This window comes from Budorcas taxicolor, chromosome 9 (assembly GCF_023091745.1).
Source record: "Budorcas taxicolor isolate Tak-1 chromosome 9, Takin1.1, whole genome shotgun sequence".
NCBI classification, from domain to species: domain Eukaryota; kingdom Metazoa; phylum Chordata; class Mammalia; order Artiodactyla; family Bovidae; genus Budorcas; species Budorcas taxicolor.
This window is the reverse complement of record NC_068918.1, coordinates 65,824,222-65,848,665: the sequence shown is the minus strand read 5'-3', so window position 1 is coordinate 65,848,665 and position 24,444 is coordinate 65,824,222. Positions and strand designations below refer to the sequence as shown.

General features: G+C 41.7%; 1 protein-coding gene and 1 non-coding gene across 2 annotated transcripts in view; both read left to right on the top strand.

Moving 5' to 3' along the window:
- The first annotated feature begins 579 nt into the window (after positions 1-579).
- On the top strand, positions 580-652 carry TRNAG-CCC (transfer RNA glycine (anticodon CCC)). Its single transcript has one exon. It is a non-coding gene; the product is annotated as a tRNA-Gly (tRNA).
- A 3,607-nt stretch (positions 653-4,259) lies between these two features.
- The window catches only part of MAP7 (microtubule associated protein 7), a 151,141-nt gene continuing 130,956 nt past the window's right edge, over positions 4,260-24,444 (top strand). The window contains exon 1 of the mRNA XM_052645615.1: positions 4,260-4,392. Within this exon, the coding sequence (XP_052501575.1) occupies positions 4,260-4,392 (133 nt within the window). The remainder of the gene's footprint in view (positions 4,393-24,444) is intronic.

The window sequence follows — 24,444 nt, the reverse complement described above, 5'->3', positions numbered from 1 at the left end:
GACTGAGCCAGGGCAGTCCTGCAGTTGCATAACTTAAACCTCTGTATCTGTAAAAAGCTGGGTTTGAGCATTTAGGAAACTAATCTTAAATGTATTCATATGTCTTAATGAGGTATCAAATGTATACTTCATGGGTAGGAAAAAATACTTTATTATAATTATTTGATCTTGAACTATTTGCTTTCCTGTGACTGGTCACAGCTGTGACTGTGATGTAGTGGGTTTTGGAGTCAGGATCCAGGGCAGCAGGATAAAAGCATCTTGGCTTTAGAGCTGATGGGCCTGAGTTTAATTCTGACTCAGTGATTTAACTAGCTCTGCCACTCGAACCTCTCTGAGCCTCTGTTTCCTGATCTGTCAAGTGACAGCTCCTCTCTATCAGGGCTGCTGAACTAACCAAGATAACATGGGCTTTCCTGGTGGCTCAGATGGTAAAGAATCCACCTGCAATACAGAGGACCCAGGCTCGATCCCGGGCTCAGGAAGATCCTCTGGAGAAGGGAATGACAACCCACTCCAGTATTCTTGCCTGAACAATCCCATTGTCAGAGGAGCCTGGCGACTTTCACTTCGTGGATTTCCCTGATGATCCAGTGGTTAAGACTCTGCTCTCCCAATGCAGGGAGCCCAGGTTCGATCCCTGGTCTGGGAACTAGAGCCCTCATGCCGTGACTAAGACCCAGTGCAACTAAATAAATATTTTGAGGCTTCCCTGTTGGCTCAGATAGTGAAGAATCTGTCTGCAATGTGGGAGACTCGAGATCAACCCCTGGGTCAGGAGGATCTTCTGTTGAAGGGAACCCACTCCGGTATGCTTGCCTGGAGAATCCCATGGACAGAGGAGCCTGGCAGACTATAGTCCATGGGGTCCCAAAGAGCAATTAACACTTTGACTTTCAAGATAACATATCTAACGCACCTGGCACAGTGTCAGACAGGAAGTTGAACATGTTGCCAGCTGATGGGTTCTTATTATATGCCTATGCTTGAGACCACACTGCCTTATGAGTTGAGTGATGGTGGCAATCTCTGACCTCCTTCAGTAGGCTCTCATTTCCCCTCCCCCCCCCCCCAAATGATTTTAAGTATAACTTGTGTTCTTTTAAAAAGAAAGCAAAACAGCCATTTTAGTGGTTTTCACATTTTGAGACAAATCGAAATTTACCAGGAGACCCCTCAGGCTAGAGCAGAAACAATTCTGTCTCCCTCACTGAGGGGTATTGCAGTGAAGTTCGCGGAAGAGGAAGACTCTTGATTGCCTGGGTGGAGTTTTGAAGCTGGGCTGTCCGGTGATCTCTCTTCCCCAGGACCTTCATTCTGCTGAGAACCTTGAGTGCAGCCACAGACATCGAGGAGGACTCCTTCCTGAAATTTGTAACCTTGTCTGGACAACTTAAATGCTCGATAGTATTTGCTTGGCTCTTGCATTTCCCCCATAAAATGATTGAGACCATCCTTGAAAGTAATGGAATGGACACCTTCTGCAGAGCTCAAAAACCACTCTTAGTAAAGTTTTTTGTTGTCCTTCTAGGTGGAGAAGAAAATCCCGTTTTCTTCTTTCAGTAGTACTTTTATTAAACTCAGGGGTGATGATCAGAAGCTGTTAGCTGTATTTGAGTGAGGAATATGTTCTGAATGAAATCTGTCATTTGCCCAAGACATTGATGTTCACTTTCTCTTCCAAAAGGTAGTTTCAACTATACTTTGTGTGTATGTTGCTTTTGTAAGTACCGGCCTGTTTCTCTAGAAGGAACTCAAATAGATTTGAAAATATTTCAGATATGTTTATGTATGATAATTGGCCTGTGTTTATTAATCATCTGATTAAAGAAGGAAGATTGAAGGAGGAAGAAGGGAATCTAAATTTTCATCATAGCAAATGTTACTTGCTGCCAAGTAACACTTGACTTGTGCAGGGAACTTCATTTCATGGGCCTGGGCTTCCTTGAATGTAAAGTAATGCTGATTCAGATGCTTTTTAAGACTCATTGAGCTCATTTTCGTCTTTTATTCCAAATGCCTATGTCACAGGTTGACATGATTTTAAATAAACCCCATATCTGAAACTTCCTGCATTTCTCTAAGCCACAAATCAAAATGTGTTAATTAAATCTCCCAGCCTTTGGAGGGAAAGATTTCTGAAGATTTACTTGTTGTTTTTTTTCCAGCAGGCATTTGCTAACCATTTAGTACATTTCTAGCACTACGCTGGGCAGTATAAGTAAATAAAAAGCAAAAGTATTCTTAGATGCAGTTGACAGTTGAATTGAAAGCACCTTAAATAATTATGAAGCAAAAGTGAACTAGTTATAAAAATGTATTATAAAATATAATTAAAGCAGCTGATATTTATTAAGCACTTTTTTTATGCTGCCACCATTATCATTTAAACCTTGCCCCTAATCCTATGAGACAAATGATGTCATCAACCCAATTTTATAGAGAAAACTGAGGTACCAAGAGGGTAGTGAATTGTCTGAAGTTACTCTGCCATGCCAAGGATTTAGATAGGATGTTTTCCTTGCCTTAGCACCGCTGGGTCCCCTCTTAGATAATAAGTTTGTTGTTGTTTAGTTGGTAAACCATGTTTGACTCTTTTTGTGACTCTATGGACTATAGCCTCTGTCCATGGGTTTTCCCAGGCAAGAATACTGGAGTGGGTTGCTATTTCCTTCTCCAGGGGATCTTCTTGACTCACTGATCAAACCTGTATATCTTGAGTCTCCTGCATTGATAGGCGAATTCTTTACCACTGGGCTACCAGGGAAGTCCATAGTAAGTTTAGCGATTGAGAAAAAGTAAGAGAATAGACTGGGGGCGGGAGGATGGCTCCAGACTTTCTAAGCCAACTTGAATTTGATTAAAAGGCAGAAACAAACAAAGATTACTTTCTTAATTTGGAGTTTGGCATTTTTAATGTCATTTGTTATATATTTAGGTTTCCTTGCACATAAATTGTAGGCAGCCTAGAAATGGAGAGTCTCATAAAATGAGAGAAATGATTTCAGGAGAAAACAATAATCACATGATTGTGTGCTTTGGAGAAATCAGTCCAAAAAAGAGCGAAAATTGGGTCAAGTGTTGGGAATTGCTCAGCCCTGCCGGTAAGGAGTTGCCCAGAGCGGTGGGAATTGGGGGTAGTTTTCTGGATATAATGAAGGCAGCTTTTTGCCCATTGGAGGATCATAGTGTCTCATTTGTGTCCTTCAGCATGACCTGCAGAAGCAGTATTTCAGATTGTGGTCTCTGTGAGAACAGGCAGAGTTTTCCCCTGCCTGTCTTCAATGGAAAGTCTCAGGGACATGGCCAGGCTAGTCCTCATGACAGGTACTACCAAGCCTGCACTTAAACAGACTCTGGGGTCCTAAGAGTGTCAGGGCAACTGGGATGTGTTACTGAGTGTAAAGTGAGCTGGAGGGTACCAGCCAAGCCTTCATTCATCCAGGGGCTCACAAACATTGTTACGATGGAAAACCTGATCCCCCAAAGAAGCAAAAGCAGTCTCACCTTGAGCCCCTTCCCCCAACTAGGGAGTCCACTGCTGCCTGTACAAGCAGAACGACATTTCTCCTCCCCTCCTGCTGCTCCTGCCGCTGCGAGGGAGAGGGAGCTGCCCAGCGGCCGGGCGGCCTCGCCTCCTCGCGCTGTAACCCTCTGCTGGCGAGCTCCCAGGACCAGCATCCCAGCAGGCTGGCTGCTGCCGCTCCACCGGGAACATGGAGCCGCTCCCAGCCCTCCTCGATTAGGATATGTCAGGGTTGTCAGGGCAACTGTTCACGGCAGCATCTCCTACTTCCCCTTCTGTGCTGAGTGCTGAATGTTTTCTGTGTGGTAGCAGGAAGAAGACTGGGAAAAGGTGCCGAGCAGGAAGGAGACGCTGGGATCTGACTGAGCAGGTTAGGCAGTGGAGAGAAGCGTTCGCCCCTGCGTGCCTTTCGCAGGGCTTTTCTGGAAGGAGAGAGTGGGAGGGTGTGGGTGTGTGAGTGAGCGAGCTTGAGCCAGCACACGTGCCTGTGAGGAGTAAGTGGGAGGGGGCTCGAAGGGGAGGGGGCGCTGCTAGGTGAGGGGGAACCGCAGGGCCTCAGTTGCCAGGAGGCTGGTAGTATCTGTCAGCTGTTTGCACACTATTTCCCCATAGGGGATCTATTACAAGTGCTCGAATGAACCGGCAGCTTAGAAACTAGCAGCTTCCTGGGAGCTGCAATTATATAAGCATATACTTTGGATATACAAATAATTAAAAAACAAGTCGCAGCGGTATGCCTGGATCAGCTACAGCTCTCCGACAAGAGAGACTGAAGAAGACCCATGCAAGGACAGTCCCCCTTGGTCTGTTCACCATTAATGAGGAAGATGAGCAGCAGAAGAATGGACATTCCAGAAGACCAAAAGGTATGCATCAGCCCTACCCTGTGGTCAGAGCCAGACCAGCCCCCCGTTTCCCACACTCCCTACAGCACTCCTATCAACTGGACTCTGATGCACGCTGTGTGGAGTGCTGGTGACCTGCCAGCACAGTTTGCTGGTTATATTTACACATAGGGCTGTGTGTGTCTGAAAGGGACAACAGATTTTTGCAAATTGGGTAGGTTTCAGATCAGCTGCCTACTTGACTCAAGGTGCTTTCTGGGCCTAGACAGCTTTAATCTTCACCTGCTTGCTTAAACAGTCACCAGTGACTGTCATCAAGAGGAGGGAATGTGAGTTCTCAAGGTTAAAATGAATAGCTCCCCGCCTTCCGTAGGTGCATTGGGTGATTTTCTCCTTGACAGAGATGAGTTGGATTGAGTGACCCAAGAGTGCAGCATTTCCATGGGCAGAGGATCAAGCTGTTACTTCCTTTTCTATTTTGAAGTGCTGAGAGAGGAGGAAATCAAACACGGAGCATGAGTGTGGGAGGCAAGGCTGGGGAGCAGGGAGGAGACCCTGAGGTTTCACAACTTCTGATGGCAACTCTGCTGCATCAGAGGTTGAAATGTGCTGGTTATGGAAAGGAGAGGACCAGTTCTTGTGCTGTCCCTTCATCAGGATGAAATGGGGCAACAGCTTGCCAGCTTCTTTCATCCCAAGTACTGCACCATCTTTAGTGCTGTCTCATGGCCACCCTCCTGGGCCTGCAGTCACCATTCAGACAGCAACATCGCGCATTTTTGAAGCAGGACTTTAAGGCTTACGTTTTCCAGGATCATTCTTGCAACGCCCCCTTCCTACAACATAGATGAGCTAGTAAGCTGATCGGTGATCAGTTTTGTTGTTTCCTATGTTCTGATTACATTTTAGCTTGTGTTCAAATTGTTCTGTCTCCAAGAGATCACATTTTACTCAGGGTGTCTCAGAGCTGTAGCATAGCAAAGGAGCAAGGAAATATTTGAGCAGTGATAGAATGAGCGTTTACATAGAAGCCACTGTCTGAAGACAACTGGCTCTTTCTCTCCTGGTTCTGGAATCAATCTCTTTGCTTTTAGGAAATATAGTGTAAACCCTCTAAACCAAAAAGTATATTTTAATCTCATCTTTAAAAGGCTATACAAGGAAGTCCTAATAAGTAGAGTCTTATTACTGTAGTTGATTTCGTTTCACTGTCAGACTTCGTTTCTGCCTGAGGACCAACTGTCTTCAGGTATCTGATGCTGTGTGACTAGAAGGTGACTAAGGTGATTCTTTTATTTGCCCATGAACTAGATCCTGATGAAAACTCAATCGTTTTTAAATTGTTGGTAGCAAATCATTTGGCCATCTGGCATTTGGTAGCTTTAAAAAATTGATGTGGATTTGTTGAATTGTGGCCACTGTGTATTTTTGGAGAAGTTGTTGTTGATTTGTGGCACTTTTCCCCTGTGTGTCCTAGAACAGTAATTTAGGATCATCATCTGTTTTGTCCTTAGTAATTTTCCTGAATTTCCTTTCTGTCTCCTGCTCTTTTCAGTTGCCTCTAGGATTTTATTTAAAAGGAAAGAGGGCTGGGGGATGGAGGTGCTTCTTAAAATCAATTTGCTTTTGGCAATTTATGCAACTTCTTGGGCAAGAGACTTAAATCGAGGAGTTTCTGATCCCCTACTATTTTGTTTTTTCCACCTTCCTCCACACCAAGGGCAGAGGGGAGGGGGAAAAAGTAGGGAGAAAAAGCCTATGCTGATAAGGATGTCCAGACTTTCTGTATATCCCAGAATGTCTCTAATTTAGGATACATTCAGTAAAATAAGCAGATCAGGCATCTTGGGGGTGTCTGATATTCTTGATGGGTAAGACTATTAACTTCGATTCTGAATTTGTCATCAGGTCTATAGGAGCAATAGGAAGGTTCACTTTTAAGTCTAGCTTTGTCCATCAGGAGGACAGTGATGGAAATATTCTCTCCACTGTCCAGTATGATAAACCACTAGCCGCATGTGGCAAAGAGCACTTGCAATATGGTTGTTACAGCTGGCAAACTGATTTTTTAAATTTTATTAGTTTTTAGTTAAATTTAAAGATGGCCATGTGTGGCAAGTGGCTACTTTACTAGACAACACAGTTCTAGTCCATAGAGCTATGACTTTCTGACTTTGTCCTTTTTGTCCCTGCTTGATTGCCTCCTGGTGCTAGATTTGGTCGATCCTGAAATGAATGTGTTATTAAGAAGACCAGTAGGGAGCAGACAGTCTGTTCTCTGCAAAGTAGCACATTAACCTGGATTTATAGATAACTTCATTTTTCCTTTTCCACTTAAATGTTATTGCCTGCTCTGTATATTATTCTTACCAGTTGCTCATTTCCTATGCCATTTTAATGAACTCTTATTTTCTATATTATTTCCAAAACAGCACAGCAGGATAACATGCAGTTTATCTTTTAGTCTAACCATTAAGATACACAATCAAAAACTTTGGCTTTTTTTTTTCCCCTGCTTACTCCATCATCTAATCAGCCAACCATGTTCCAACCTGGTTTTCAATGCTTAGTATCTTTGTTATATCATTACCAGGAATAGAGAAGCTTGCTATCTAAATTGAATAAGCTGAATGTTTCTGTTTGGGATTACCCTCGGTTAATGGCAGTAGCACTTTTCCAGGTACTCTGTTCATCAGTACGGATGAACACGTCGATTACCATCTGGACTCCCAGTGATAGCTTCAAAATTACCTGATAGGGTCATACTATAGTTTGGTTAGCTGGTAGACTAGATCAACTATTAAAGGAGGGATTTCTCTCCTTTAATATCTCTCGTATAATCAATAGCAATATGAATGTTTTACATGCCTGCTTATTATTGATGTATAGCACTTTGTAATTGGGAATGAGCTGGACTTATGTGTTGCTCTTACACCTCAGAACCCAAGCCTCCATGTAATGCTGCCTGTATAACTTGCTTAGGAGAGATTGTTTAGGTATTGCAGTGACTGAATAGGTTTCAAGGCCAAAGTGCCTTATAAGTTTTGCTGAGTTCAGTGTGATTATTTAGCAATATGACATTTCTCCCTAAACCAGCATTTGTTAATTGCTCACTTTATGTAGATTACTCTGCTGGCCATTGGAAGGGCTGCAAAGATAACTGACATGGTTTCTGCTCTCAGAAGTGTTTAACTGTCTAGTAGCAGAAGACAAGTATGTACAAATAATGCAAGGATATTAACTGAAATTAATTAAGGGCTGATAATGTAATGATACTACCTCTGCATACAGCCATGCCTTTCTCTAGAGTGTAAGCTGCTTAAGGGCCAAGTCTACTCCGGGTAGTAAGTACTTTGCAGATGCAGGGAAAGCTATTGAATGGAGATAGATTTAACTTTCAGAAATAATTTTCACTGGTTCTTAAAGGTCTTACTAATGCAAGGATTCTGAGAGATGTTGATGGTATTAGAATCATCCCTCCAAGGTAACTGCTTTGGAGGAGTGTAGCATTTGGATGTATCTGATGTGTTCATTGTATTAGTCTCTGCTGCACTGCATTTATCTAATAGTATATTGAGGATTCTGCTGTTTGTTGCTTTCCATCATGGTATGCATTGTTCTCTTTGAAAAAATACAGGTATATGTTCACAAGGTAGAATCAGTTGACTCCTTGTTAGTATCTCGGTTAACCCCTTCTGCCCCTTTTGTTAGCTAATCGCAGGTTAGAGTGTAAAGAAATAAAAATTTCTCCTTGAAATAAGGACACAGTAGTTGTGAGAAACTGAGCTCCTCTTCTCCCCTTCCCCCCCCCATTTTGTTAAAAATGTGTATTGATGGAGCCTGCAAGTGACTCTTCTTCTTTCAGCTTGTCCCTTGTAAAGGTAGAATTTCTGCCAGTTAAGGTTTCCAAATGAAATACAATCTACCATTTACTGTCTATATTCCTATTGGATAGGTGGTGATCTAACAACTGTAATGTCCTCTTTGTAAGTCATGAGTCTTCTTCTTTTCAAGGGAAGTGATATGTTAAGACGTGTGAATGCCATTCTAGAATCATTCTCACACATTTCCTCGTGACTTGGACCGTTGTCTGTGCCCAGTGTTCTTCTTTGTGCCATTTGAAGACTAGGCAAAAGGCTTTAGCCATAGCATTTTACAGCTAGTGAGGCAAAAGTATAGTTTAGAAAAACAGTGATACTAAATATCTCCATTATGAGAAGAAACATTTTAGACAAATTGATGGGCATATCTTGTATTTGTTAAAGAAACCCTAAGTATATTTATTCAAAACAGTTATATTTTTAAAAAAAGAACAGAGGATACCAGGAACAAGGACTACAACATTTAATGTATGGCTTGCACTCATTGGATTCTCCATAAATATCTTATGTAGCTGTCTTTCAGGCATCCCTATGTTCTGTAAGTAGAAATTAGCATAGATGGATCACTGTATACTAGGGAAACATGATTTAACTGGTACATAACCAAGTTTTTTTGAACAGTGAGCTACTGTATGTAATGGAATTTGTTTCCTATCTAAAACTAATAGGTTTAAAACTTGTGTGCCTGTTTTAAGAGCTGTAATTGATGGAGGTAAAATTTAGCTGACTGCTTCAACCATAAAAAGTAAAAACACATATTTGATGAGGCTCTCCCAGCTGATAAATCTTAGGCCTTATTTATTGGAAGATTGATGTGAGTATCCATTTCCACTAACATCAGCATGTCTCAAGGAGCATTTAATCTGTTGCTGCCAAAAGTTTTCCAGGTGACTTCCAGGCACCTTGACCATATTTTTAGCAGAAACGAATACCTTCACAGCAACAAAGGTAATTTTGAGAGAGTCCGTCTTAATGGTCAGATTTTTGTAGGCATTTAGAAAAAGCCCTGTTTATATTGGACCCTCTGTGGGGTGTTAGGTTTAGGGTGCAGATTTGCTAGCTTCAGAAGGCAAGTCATACCACATTATACCTCGGATGCAAAGGCCCAGAGTGTATCACAGATGGACATAGACCTTGTGTTTGAAATAGTTGTCAGAGCACCATGGAAATCGCTTTGCTCACGATAAAATGTAAGTCCTTTTTTTAAGGCTATATGCCCAGCATTGATTTGTTAGTGAGAGAATTCTAACAGATGCTGTCCAGATTCTGAAGAATTTACCATCCTTGGTCCAGTGTGGGATATGAAATTAGAATAGAGCTTAGGAGTATAGACCAAAGAAAATTATTTTCACAGTTTCGATTGAGTGTGAAAATAGGCAAGTTACGTTTATTTAACCTCATTATTTCCAAGCCTAAAGGTTCTCAGCTGTAAAGAGAAATTAATAAAATGATACAGGTGGTGGTGAATATGAGCAATAACGTAAGTACTTAGCATGCTCTTTGGGAAATAATTGGGGTTCATTAAATGAGAGTTACAGAAATGAAAATTTGTAGTCCTATGCCCCACACTTTCTGTTAACTTCTTACCAGCATGTTCTCTTGGGAGTATGGGTTATGGGCTCACAGAAAGACCACCAGGCTTATCCCTTCTGGCACCCTCATCAGAGAAAGATTTTTCTCTAGTCTGATCTCCTACCTTTTAACTTGCTTGTAAAAAGTTTCCAGGAGGGCTGCCTCTTCTCCGAAGCCTTTTTAGTTCCTTCGCCACCACAGGCACATGCAACCGGATCATTGTCCCATGCTTAGTCACGTGGATCAGGTGTACCACATCTGATCAGGTAGGTTACTCATCAGGTAGATTACTCATTGCAAAACCCTGTAATTTCGTCATGTTAAGTAAGGGAAGTAAATTGCCATTATGTCAGATCACTTACTATTTCAAACACAACTCAGGGAGTGGGCCTTTTCTTCCTCGGGATGAATGGCAAGCACCTGGTCTTTCAGGCAATAATGGCAGTGGTCTTCTGCCCTCTTTTTGTTGTTGCTGTTTAGTCCCTCAGTCGTGTCGACTCTTTTGTGACAGCATGGACTGTAGCCCTCCAGGCTCCTCTGTCCATGGAATTTTCCAGCAAGAATACTGGAGTGGGTTGCCATTTCCTTCTCCCAGGGGTCTTCCCAACGCAGAGATCAAACCCAAATCTCCTGCATTGCAGGTGTGTTCTTTACTGCTGAGCCAACAGAGAGGCGCTCTGCTATCTTGGAAACCAATCCAAAGGAAAAATTTTCCTTTAAATTTGTTTATTTTTCCTTCTGATACAGGGTGTGTGTGTGTGTGTGTGTGTGTGTGTGTGTGTGTGTGTGTGTGTGTGTGAATTGCTTGATGGAGATGTCCTAGATTTGTGGGCAGTGACTTAGGTTTTTTTCCTACCAGTGACTTAGGTTATAGGCGTTCACATGTGGGGCTGCCAACTTTCTGCAGGCCATTTTCTTTTCCTATATGTGTATTTGCAACACCAAGATTTGTTCTAGGTTGCTTTAATACTGCTCTGTGGTAGTCTCATTTCATTCACCAGTCAGGCAGCTGTAAGTGTGACAAGCATGAGTTGGATGTTTTAGCTGCTGTTACTAAAAAACACAGGCTGGTGGGTCTTTGTGCCCTTCCTCCTACTGGTGTCACTTGGGTTTCTCCTCCCCTCTCCACTTCGCAAAACCTGGTCGACTCCTGCTTGTCTTTCAGTTTTAATGTCATTTCCTCAAGAGACCAGGCAAGGGTCCCATGTTCTAGGCTCTCGCAGGATCTGGTACTTAGGCCCTTCTCTTCAAATTGTAGATCATTTATCAAATAGCTATTTAACGTCTGTCTCCCCAGCTAGACTAAACATTGAGCAGGCAGCGACTGTAACTGTCTTGTTTACACTGTATCCCTGCACCTACAAGGCCTGGTACATAGTTGAGGGTCCCTAAATACTTGTCACATGACTGATTAGAGAGTGGTACCCTGGCAGCACCAGCCAGAGAAAATGAGGGAGCACAGCTGTCCAGGCCTCGGAACATTCCAGGGACCAGGACTTGGCTTTGAATCTGGCAAAGGGCTAGCGATACCAGATCAAGAATCACCCTGCCTAGTGACGGGACAGTGTTAAAGACATTGTTCCACTCGCCTTCGTGCAGAGATGATCTGTTGTTGGTTTGCTTCTTCCAACAGCTAAGAGTTGTGACAGAGAGCCTGCAGATACTGCAGTGACTGACTTAGAGCAAATTCCAGTGCTGGACCATTCCATAAGCACCTTCTGCCATCACCTATCCATGACATGCTGAAAGCTCATTATGAAATAATTCATTTTAATTTGTGGTGGTCGTTCAGTCACTAAGTCATGTCCGATTCTTTGTGATCCTGCGGACTGCAAGCATGCCAGACTTTCCTGTCCTTCACTATTAGTTTGTGGCATATACTCGTTATCACCACGTTTGAAGTCTTAAAAGATTTACCTTACTTTGGAACTACTCAAATTCACTATCATGACTGAAAGTGTAAGTTGCCATTGGAAGGAGTTGTGGCAGGGGAGAGAGTGACATAAGAAACAAATCCTCATTTACTTAAACCCTCCCTGAGTTCTTTGACTGATAGTATCTGCCATTTTTTCCTGCTGCTTTGTGGATCAAGAAGCATCTCTGAGACCAGAGCTGCTGTTAACTTAGCAGTCCTGTGTGTTCCTAGTCACATGCCTGCTGATCTCCCACCCATTTTGGTGCATCTCATTAAGCCACCTCTGAAATGTCCTTTTATGCCTTTCTTTTTAGTGTCTCTACATCAGCCTTTTTCTTCTTTTTTTTTCCTCCTCAAGACCCAGAAAAACAGGTTCTTTGTCAGTAGACAGGTCCTGGTGCAGACCTTTGTGTCAGCAACTTGTATAGATGCAAAGTAGCAACTGAGACTTTTGGATTCAAAACTTCAGCACTCTGAGTTTTACCTTGAACTTGTTTCAGGGTCACCTTTTTTCTTTTTTTTTTTTTTTTTTACCAGTTACTGCTGATTCTTGTTACTGCTGATTCTTCTGTGATACTCCAATGAACGCTTCCAATTTTTGCTTGTTAGTTCCTCAGTCATTTCCTACTCTTTGCGACCCCATGGATTGTAGCCTGCCAGGCTCCTCTGTCCATGGAATTCTCCAGGCAAGGATACTGGAATAGGTTGCCATTCTCTTTTCCAGGGGATCTTCCCAACCTAGGGATTGAACCTGGCATTGCTGGCAGATTCTTTACTGTCTGAGCCACCAAGGTGAAACGCATTATCCTACAGGTCTGAATACTGAGCTGAATACTGTCATCCTTAGCCAGCTGAATACTGTCACAGTAACCTGGGCATGAATTAGGAATGGAACTCCAAACTGGCTACTTGTCAACACTTCCAATCACCAGACAACTTTACAGCATTATCTCACAAACCCAGTGACTTCAAAATCATCTTCATTCGACTGCTACAAGTTGCAGTGACCTGGACATCTGCTTTGCTCCATAGCTTTCACTTCACCTCCATTTAGGTAGCCAGGCAGCAGTGCAAGTTGGTGCTGGGACTTGTTAGCGCTGTACCTATGGTATCATGAACTCAGATTCCCCCAGGCAGCCACAGACTTCAGATTTAGCAAACACTGACTGTGTGCTGACCCCATGGAGACAATGTGCTAGGTTTTCCCAGATCTGTGAGCTCATCCTTCTACTGGACACACAGCCTCACACCTTCCAAATCCATCATCTTCTGCAGAACCTCTGGGTTCTTATAGTTGTTAGTACCCTTCCAGCTCACTTGGCTTACCCTTGCCTCTTTTCAAGCCTGGAACTCATGGGTAGCCATTTCAGCAATGCACTTGCTATGATATTGGGGCCACCCTTGCAGGCTCTGAGTTTGCCCGCATGGCCTCTTTTTTAGGGCTACTGACTGCTGTGTGAAAGCACTCAGGTCTGTTCCACTTTCCTGTTCTCTCACCATCAGATGAGCCTTGATTGCTGCTCGACAGTCATTTTAGTCAAATCACATGACAGCTGGTATTCACCCTATGTCTCACCCACTCTACCTCTCTTAACATCTAACACTTTCTGCCACTTTGCTGTGAATATGAGGATGCATTGTATTAGCTTTTAGATCATAATCTACTCTCTTGAAAAGAGGGAGAAAATAAGTAGGAAAGGGAGAAAATAAGTAGAAAGGCATATAGCCTGTGTTATCTAATTAAAACTCAACAATGGAAAAGAGAGGAGAAACTTTGATATAATTTTAAAAAAGGAAGAAGGTAAGATTTAAGAGGACTTTTGGTCACTAACATTGGATTTAAATAAAGCCTATCAGAGGATGACTGCAGCTTCGTGGTCAGCAGCACAGTTCTTTGAGGCATTATACATAAGAGAAAAGCAAATTGAATGTTCCAGGTACCATCTGAGAATTTCTTGATCATTTCTTATTGATCATTACAACTATAGATGCCACATGACCAAGTTAATGCAGTCATTAATCTATGCCATATTACTTGGAATCTGAGTGAACTCCGGGAGTTGGTGATGGACATGGAGGCCTGGCGTGCTGCGATTCACGGGGTCGCAAAGAGTCGGACACGACTGAGCAACTGAACTGAACTGAACTGAACTTGGAAAGAACAAGGTTAAAGAATGAGGATATACTGTTACAAGTCATGTGTTCAGAAGCAAAGCTTTATATCCTATGATGAGCCATAATGGAAAAAAATATGAAAAAGTATGTGTGTATATATATAACCGAATCACTTTGCTGTTTAGCAGAAATTAACACAACATTGTAAATCAACTATACTTCAATAAAATAGTTTAAAAAAGCAAAGCCTTTAACTTGGGGCTTTTAGTATTTCCTGAGTTCCTTCCTTCTGACAGTACTGTTGGATCCACTGCAGGGAGGTCTGCCTAGTCATTTCCAGTGTCCTAGGTTTGATTTCCGCCTCCCGCCCAAGATTATTGACTCTAGGCAATAGGAAATTTCTTGGCTGAATATGTGGCTATTTCAGTCTTCCTCTAACATATTTTATCTTAAAACCTTACTGTGATGTGTTAGTGTGAAATTTAAAATAGAAAAAATAACTAAACTGTCTTGGGGTGTGATTGGTAGTTCACCCTGGACAAATCTGTAGCATTCAGCATTGTCTGTTTCCACAAGTGTGGCCCTAAGGCTTAGTGTTCATTCTTCTAGAATGTTGACTGGAAGGAGGAAGGGAAAAGCAGGCACCCATGTACGAAACTGTGTGAAGGATACTGGGTCAGTACATAGCTTAGCATGGTTAAGGGGTAGAATGTGCTAGTGCCAAAATTCAGAACGATCGATCTGTAATTAGTTGAAAGATTGACAAAAACTAATTTCCTTTTCCTGATGCTGATTTCCTTCTTAGAACCACAGGGTTCTACATGGTTCAGATTTCCAATGGTGTGACAGGCCTTTGATAGAGTAGTCTCTCGTGAAAACCAAATGTTCTGACTGGTAAAATGAGCGAGTCATGTGTTAATGTCCTAGAAGCTGCTCTGAAATGTTAAACTGGGGATTGTAGGTCAAAGTACATGTGGAATTGAGCAGCTGCATGCTGCTCAGATGTCAGGTGCTCACATTTGAGGTGTGTCATTATGATCTCTTGGAGGTGATGTGGATTCGGAGCCAGTTTTACCATCTCTGAAGTGTATGCTTTAGGCAAGGGACTTTATATTTGTGCCTGTTGGCTTCATCTAAAAACCAGGGATAACAGTGACACCTATCTCACAGGGTTATTTATTAATGATTAGTGGGATAATGCATCAAACATGCTCATAACTGTGGCTGGCACTATTATGCTGGCATGTGAGTGGTAGCAAAGGTCACTTGGAAAAGTTTCTTCGCTCAATAGCTTTTCTTAATAGTTCTGATAAACCAGCATTTCTGCTAAGACTCCTAAATTCTGAGAGACTTGAAACCAATTAAAACAAACTTTTAATTACTGAGAATTAATTATATATCTGCTGAGAATTACTTATATAATTAAAGATAATTTTTCTTCTACATTTGATTTGTTTATCCTTTGAAAGTAACTGTAGATGCCTAATGAATGTGAAACTGTAGCAAATATTTTTATTGAAACTCACTATCCTTGACAGTTACCTTGATAGCAGCATTGTGAGTCACACAGCGCTCTCCCATCAGCCACACAAAAATGAGGACATGAAAATGTGTTCTTAAGAAAATACTCAGGAAGGTACTACTTTTTGGGTTGGCCACCCAACTCATTTTCACCTTATACATTGTTGTAAGGTTGCATAATAAATATCCATATACCCATCCCAGACCATTAAAAACTAATACTTAGATACTTTATATTTAAATACATAATTTGGGGAAATGTAAGTAAAGTATTACTGCAAGTGTCATAGTTCCTGTGTATCCGTCCACGGTCTTCTGTTCTGTCTCGCCCTCTCCCCTTCAGGGGATAACGCGCACTCTTCCAGTCTTTTTCTGAACTTCCACTACACGTGTGCACTTGTGCTTAGTCGCTCAGTCGTGTCAGACTCTCTGTGGCCCCATGGACTGTAGCCTGCTACACTTCTCTGTCCATGGAATTTTCCAGGTAAGAATACTGGACTGGGTTGCCATTTTCCACTCTAGGGGATCTTCTGGACCCAGGGATCAAACCAGTGTCTTCTGCGTCTCCTGCATTGGCAGGTAGATTCTTTACCATTAGCGCCACCTGGGAAGCCCAGGTGTATTACTACATGTATATATCCGTATCTATAAATATCATGTGTGTATATTTCAATTTATATAAATTATATTACTATATCAGTTTGCTTCCCTGGTGGCTCAGAGGTTAAAGCGTCTGCCTGCAATGTGGGAGACCTGGGTTCGATCCTTGGGTCAGGAAGATCCCCTGGAGAAGGAAGTGGCAACTCACTCCAGTACTCTTGCCTGGAGAATCCTGTGGACAGAGGAGCTTGGTGGGCTACAGTCCATGGGGTTGCAAAGAGTCGGACACGACTGAGCGACTTCACTTTCGCTTTTCACTTTCACTTTATAAATATCATGTGTGTATATTTCCATTTATATAAATTATATTACTATATCAGTTTGATACTTGGTACTTTACCCTGACTCAAGTTTTAAAAGAACTTTCTAAAATGACCAGTATAATTTATTTCAGCTGCAGCTTAGAATTCCGTAATGTGACTTTACTGCGGTGTACTATTTCCCATCTGACAGATGAAGAAGTTGATTAGAGAGTTTTGTTTTCTTTGCGTTATCTCTACTACAAATCGTGCTGTAATAACCATTTATAAACTTCTTCATGGGCATGTGTACAAGTTTCTCTGTGTATTCCTGGAAATGGTATGTGCATTTTCACACACCAAACTGCTCTCCAAAACAGTTTTATCAGCCTCATTCCACCTATGGTATGTAAGAGTCACATATCGTAACTTAGACTGGATTTATTAGTAAGACAATTTGATTTTTGCTAGTTGGATAGATATGAAATGGTATTTGGTTTTAATTAGCAAAATCGGACATTGGCTTTTTTTTTTTTTTTTTCGTTTAAATAATGGAAACACTGGTATTGTTTGTGTGTCCCCTCCCCCCTCCCCGGCCCAAGGAAGGGCAGAGAAACCACTGCATCAGTAATGTGGCTTAAAGCTCCTTGTTCTTGGCAGGTGTACTGAGTCACTGGGAGAAGAAACAGATGGTACCACTGCCCTGCACAGCTGGAGGGAGGGCAGTTATCTTCTTTTTGAAAGCACGGCTGGGCCTTAGGACAGGGTTTCAGATTACCCCTTTCAAACAGTGGATCTTGTTTGCAGGCCTGAGCCTTTTGGTTTTCTCTTCCCATTGCTTCTTTTCACTCAGTCAGTATCATTGCTATTAGGTAGCCAGAGAAACGACTTAGCAGCAGCAGCAGTAGCAGCAGCCAGAGAAAAAGCCGTGTATATAAAAGTTGACTTTCTTGATAAAACTTTATAACTGTATACTAAGATTTCTTTTAAGGATGAAGACTGTAAGTGGCGGGGAGGGTAGAGACCATGTTTGGGTAAGATTTCTGGAGATAGCATGTGTTGAAAACATTGCTTAAAATCAGATTTGGTAATTATTTGCAGGTTTCCATTATTCATGTAATCCTTGGATCTGATTAGTATTTGTAAAGTACAAACTCTACAAATGCCGGGTATTAACATGAATAATTAAAAGGTAGGGAGTTAGCTGTATGTGACTGTGGGTTTTCTTTTATTATTGTGGAGGCTATTTTAATAACAAGAGGAAGCTTAGACTTGTAGACTGCTGGTTTGGAGACTCCAATAATGCTCTCAGCTCAACCACATATCATGATATATTGTACAATTGCCGTATTTTCCTGGAAAAAGAAAGGTACTCTGCTTGTGGAGGGGGTAGCAATATTCTGTGCTTTCTATCTATATCAATTATAAGGGTACAATCTGAATTCCTAGGAGGAAGGCTATACTTGGTGCAATCATATCAACCTAAGTATAATTCTTATTATAGTTTAACATTGCCTTGGTCATGGCTCTGACTCATTGATTTGGGATCCTGAACCCCCACAAAGTAATCCTTTTCAAAATTAGGGTATTTCCCAGGGGATATTTGCTGTGCTGTAAACAAGGCTACCTGCACGAGTGCCACCTCCATCCATAAGGTGCCTTCCCTGTTCATACTGTGCCCTTACACTGCTCTACACTTACACATCCCAAACTGGCGTTCTCCAGGTCAGTCCTTCTGCAGGATGTTAATGGATGTGCCAACAAAAGAGTGATTCTAATTCAGATCACTTTACTATAGGACTCATAAGGGCATTTAGTATACTACTACGAATCACCAAGAAAGAATTGGTAGATGCATTTGACTAAGGAATAATTCTGTGTTGGGTATATGTATGTCTCAACACATGTATGTGCTACTGCACAGAGTACCACTTTAGGAGATTCTGTAGTGTTTGTGTGTGTTTGCTTCCGAAGCATCATTTGGGAAATTCTTCCTTTGCCACCATGTGGTGCCAAGGCTGTGAGTTGGTTCCATGCAAATGGATGTTAGTGGTTTTTTTTGTTTGTTTGTTTTTAATGGCTTCTGGGAGATACTTGTGACAAGTCTTGATGTGTCTAAATCTCTCAAAGTCTAACTTGGACCCCTGCAACATAACAGAAGTCTATAAACCTAACTTGGCTGCTGGTGAAAAGGCACAAAAAGGTATCTCAATCCTTTTTGTTCTTGCTCTGGAAGCTGGAGGCAGATACTATCTCAGTGGATACCAGACTCTGGTCAGTGAAGTCATGGCCACCTCTGGCCCTCTGAATTTATTGTGGGGCGTGGGGAGGAGATGGTCTGTCTATATTCTGCAGCCCCATAAACAGTCTGAGACCCTCCCTTCACGGGGATGTTCCACTGAGTAAAGAAGGGAAAATTTGTGATAGGAACTTGACCGTTTACACTGAGATCTGCATGCAAACAAGTCATGATGGATCTATTTTCTGTATTTTGAAAGGATAAGTAAAATGAAATTACAGTGGTTTGATTATTCTACAGCTTACTTTTTTGATATGTATGTAATAAAAGACATTGGTACAGAGAATTTCAGTAAGTAATTTATTATTGTTGTTCAGTTGCTCAGTCATGTCTGACTCTTTGCAACCCATGGACTGCAGCATGTGAGGCTTCCCTGTCCTTTACCATCTCCTGGAGTTTGCTCAAACTTATGTTCACTGAGTTGGTGATGCCGTCCAACCATCTCATTCTCTGTTGTCCCCTTCTCCTGCCATCAGTCTTGCCCAGCATCAGGGTCTTTTCTAGTGTATATCGTTTATTTATTATATATCATTTATTTTACCCAGTAAGTAAAATAAATGATATATAAGATCAAAGAGAAAGGAGTCAAAAGGAAGATCTGAGAAAAATCACTGACTTTTGGATATATTTTCTTCCAGGCTGTTTTTCTGTTTATCGTCCCAGTGATTTGGAATGTTTTGCTATAGAAATCTACTGTGGTTACATTCCTGAAGATTTTCCCCCTAATGTTCTTAAGTTTATGTTACCTGACAGTGCCAGAAAATATTAGTAAAAGATGAGCTTATACCCTTCTTAAAATAAAAATTTAGAAAAATGTTGAAGATTGAAGTATGTAATTGCTGATAAATCATAGCAGATTTTGGAACACTTGTTTTTTGAGAAAATGTTAATCAGAAGTTTCCTTCTTGCTGTTCAAATCCCTTTGGGAGCCAGTTAGAAGCACTTAGTGGTATAACCACCAGCATAGCACTCTGCTACTTTAGCATCGTTATTCTTAATGGAAGGTAGTAACTCTAACATTACTATAATGCCCAGAAATAATTTATTTAGAGTTAGTTCCAAAGTGATTCCAGATCAGTGAAAAGAATTTGCAAAACCTGAGGTAGCGCTAGGTAATGGCTAGACATATCGTCCTTACAAATGCACTTAAATGTTAGGATTAACTGAAAAAAAAAAATCAGCTATTAACAGTGTTCCATAAGGAAGGATTGGAGAAGGAAAATCCCATTTGAAGAAACAATGCACAGGTCGTGAGCAACAGTTTTCCTGCCTGGGGATGCCTGTAAAACCTGTGGTACTTGAAACTTTTAACAGAATAACTGTTTAATAATAGTTGCCAATATTTATTGAGCACTTGTTATGTGCCAGGTTATTTATATATATAATTTCCTTTTAATCTTAATAGTAATCTTATGACAGAATTTAATATAAATTTATTTATTTTAATTGGAGGCTAATTACTTTACAATATTGTATTGGTTTTGCCATACATCAACATGAATCTGCCATGGGTGTACATGACAGAGTTATTAAAATCCTCTTTACAGAGTTCTTCATTGAGACTCTGAGAGCTTAAGTAACTTGCTCAGGATCACGCAACTAGGAAGCACTAGCATCTGGTTTAGAATAGAATCCAGGTCTGTCCAGAGTCCACACTCTGAAACTTTACTCTCAACATTTTGCAGCGTTGGTTCTATTTTCTTGGTGTCTGGTATTTTTTATTTCCTTTGGATCATTTCCATTATGTGCCTTTCAGCTGCGTCTCATGCACTTTCTTCTAAGTTCTAGGTGAGACCCTGGTCAGAGTTCTCCAGGTAAGACACTGGCTTACATGGTCAGTACAGTCATCACTCAATACCCGAGGAGAATTTGTTCAAGGAACCCTTTGGATACCAAAATCCACGCCAGTGCTGCAGACGTTTATGTAAAATGGACTAGTACAGGTGGCTCGTCCCACCAGCTGGCCCTGCACCCAAAATTCCATCCTCAGTTTGTGGAATCTGCAGATGTGTGAACCATGAATATGGAGGGCCAAATGTGTGTGCTTCCAGAGTTAGAATTTGGCTTTAGGCTCCAATAAAAATACATGAGCTTCTCTGGGGAAATCTTTAGTGTAGGAATGTCTTGTCATTTGAGTTCCAAGGGACTTAGAACCACTTGTTTGACCTGTAGACCCTGAAAATGGCTCTGCAGAGGTGACTCTATCCTCTTCTTCCAATCCCATTCCTCTATACAAAATGAAATCAGTAACTAGGAAGGGAGGCTTATCTTTTGGTGACAAAAAGACCTCAGGTTATCTGAGGTCTACTGATAATCCTTGTAGGTAAAGTTTTTCTCACTGTTTTTCCTTGAGCTTAGGAGAGTAATTGTGCTATGCGGTAGTTTGAGCATTCTTTGGCATTGCCTTTTGCTGGGATTGGAATGATAACTGATCTTTTCCACTCCTGTGGCTACTCTGAGTTTTCCAAATTTGCTGGCGTATTGAGTGCAGCACTTTCACAGCATCATCTTTGAGGATTTGAAATAGCTCAACTGGAATTCCATCACCTCCACTAGCTTTTTAGTGATGCTTCCTAGGGCCCACTTGACTTCGCATTGCAGGATATCTGGCTCTAGGTGAGTGATCACACCATCATGGTTATCTGGGTCGTGAAGATCTTTTTTGTATAGTTCTTCTGTGTATTCTTGTCACCTCTTCTTAATATCTTCTGCTTCTGTTAGGTTCACACCGTTTCTGTCCTTTATTGTACCCATCTGTGCATGAAATGTTCCCTTGGTATCTCTAATTTTCTTGAAGAGATCTCTAGTCTTGCCACTCATCTCACATGCTGGCAAAGTAATGCTCAAAATTCTCCAAGCCAGGCTTCAACAGTACATGAACCGTGAACTTCCAGATGTTCAAGCTGGATTTAGAAAAGGCAGAGGAACCAGAGATCAAATTGCAACATCCATTGGATCGAGAAAGCAGAGTTCCAGAAAAACATCTACTTCTGCTTTATTGACTACACCAAAGCCTTTGACTGTGTGGATCACAATAAACTGTGGAAAATTCTGAAAGAGATAGTAATACCAGACCACCTGACCTGCCTCCTGAGAAATCTGTATGCAGGTCAAGAAGCAACAGTTAGAACTGGACATGGAACAACAGACTGGTTCGAAATTGGGAAAGGAGTACATCAAGACTGTATATTATTAGCCTGCTTATTTAACTTATATGCAGAGTACTTAATGAGGAAATGCTGGGCTGGATGAAGCTGGAGTCAAGATTGCTGGGAGAGATATCAATAACCTCAGATATGCAGATGACACCATCCTTATGGCAGAAACTGAAGGAGAACTGAAGAGCCTCTTGATGAAAGTGAAAGAGGAGAGTTGAAAAAGTTGGCTAAAAACTCAACATTCAGAAAACTAAGATCGTGGCATCCAGTCCCATCACTTCATGGCAAATAGATGGGGAAACAGTGGAAACTGTCAGAATTTATTTGGTGGGGGGGCTCCAAAATCACTGCAGATGGTGACTGCAGCCATGAAATTAAAAAATGTTTGCTCCTTGGAAGAAAAGTTATGACCAACCTAGACAGCATATTCAAAAGCAGAGACATTACTTTGCCAACTAAGGTCCGTCTAATCAAAGCTGTGATTTTTCCAATAGTCATGTATGGATGTGAGATTTGGACTATAAAGAAAGCTGAGCACAGAAAAATTGATACTTTTGAACTGTGGTGTTGGAGAAGACTCTTGAGAGACCCTTGGACTGCAAGGAGATCCAACCAGTCCACCCTAAAGGAAATCATTCCTGAATATTCATTGAAAGGACCGATGCTGAAGCTGAAACTCCAATACTTTGGCCACCTGATGCGAAGAACTGACTCATTTGAAAAAAGCCTGATGCTGGGAAAGATTGAAGGTGGGAGGAGAAGGGGACGTCAGAGGATGAGATGGTTAGATGGCATCACCAACTCAATGGACATGAGTAAGCTCTGGGAGTTGGTGATAGACAGGGAGGTCTGGCGTGCTGCAGTCTGTGGGGTCACAAAGAGTCGGATACAATTGAGCCACTGAACTGAACTGAGGAGAGTTAAGTTCTTCCCCAAGACTGGAGGAGCCTGAGAGGATTGGGAGGTCTCTGCTGCCATGACTTTGCTCTTCTCAATAGTTTTTTGCTTGTGAATTTGAATGGCAGCCTGTTGCTTCTGTTTCAGAACTTTCCCATAGAGGTTGCACAGTTTATTTGCTAAACCAAGGGAACATGTGGCTGTCCTGAGTTCATCAAAGATGTAAATCTCAGTGATGCTCCAGAGGTTGGCAAACACAGCCTGCAGGCAAATCTGACTCTGGCCTATTTTTGTACTAAGAGCTCAGAACACCTTTTCACATTTTAAAAATTGCAGCTCAGCAGTAAAGAGTCCACCTGCCAATGCAGGAGACTCGGGTTCAATCCCGGGGTCAGGATGATCCCATGGAGAAGGAAATGGCAGCCCAGTCCAGCATTCTTGCCTGGGAAACCCCATGGACAGAGGAACCTGGTGGGCTACAGGTTAGTTATTTAGCAACTAAATGACAAAATGTACATAATATAAAATTTACCATTTTAACCATTATTAAGTTCAGTCCCATCACTTCATGGCAAATAGATGGGGAAACAGTGGAAACAGTGTCAGAATTTATTTGGGGTGGGGGGGGGGGGCTCCAAAATCACTGCAGATGGTGGCATTCATTACACTGATGGCTTTGGGTTGTTGTTGTTTTTAACATTTAAAGAGTTATAACAACAAAGAATATGTAACATATTCATGTAGCTTGAAAGCCTGAAATGTTTCCTCATCAGTCTTTAAAATGTTTACTGACCCCTGTCTAGGTCTTTCTCTGTACATGGGAAAGTGAGTGTCATGATCAAGAGCATCAGCTGTGGAATTGGGGCGCTCTGAGTTCTCTTCTGGTTCTGTTACTATTAATGTTGTCAGCTGAACAACTTGAGGCAAGTTATGTAACTTCTGAGCCTTGTTTTTCTCAAGCCCTGTAAAATGTCAATGATAATAGTACTTAACCTCATAGACGGCTTCCCATGTGGTGCTAGTGGTACCCGCCTGCCAACGCAGTGGATGTAAGAGATGTGGGTTTGATCCCTGGATTGGGAAGATCCCCTGGAGGAGGGCATCGCAACCCAGTGCAGTATGCTTGCCTGGAGAATCCCATGGACAGAGGAGGAGCCTGGCAGGCTACAGTCCATGGGATCACAAAGAGTTGGACACAACTGAAGCAACTTAGCACTCATGCAACCTCAGAGCCATCGCTTGATTAAATGAAGGAATGTTTGTGAAACATCATATTAGTTAAGATGCTTTAAGTGAGATTTATTGGGCTCATGTAAATTACATGTCCAGAGGTTAGTAGACACGCTTTTTCCTTGGAGGTGGAGGGCTCTTGCTAAAGTTGCTGGCCATAGGAGAGACCAGTCTGAGGGCAAAGCTAGCCCAAAGAGAAGGCCACAGGTAAAAAAAAATTCTCAGAGAAATGGAACCACCATCCTGATGATTTGCTGAATTTTCTAGTCAAACTGAAGCCTTTCCCACTTTTGGACCTGTCAGTTATGAATGCCTGTAAATCCTCTGTACTATTTAAGTTATCTTAGCTGAGTTTGCTAATGCTTAAAACTGGAAGTATTGTGCAGGGCTGCGGTAACAAAATTCTGTGGACTGGGTAGCTTTAACAACAGAAATTAATTTTATTAATGTTCTGGAGGCTAGGAGTCAAGATCAGGGTGTCTACAAGGTTGATTTTGAGGGCTTGTATTCTTGAATTCTGGTTGGCTATCTACTCTTTTTACATGGCCTTCTCTCTGCCTGTCTGTGTCCTAATCTCCTTAGGGAG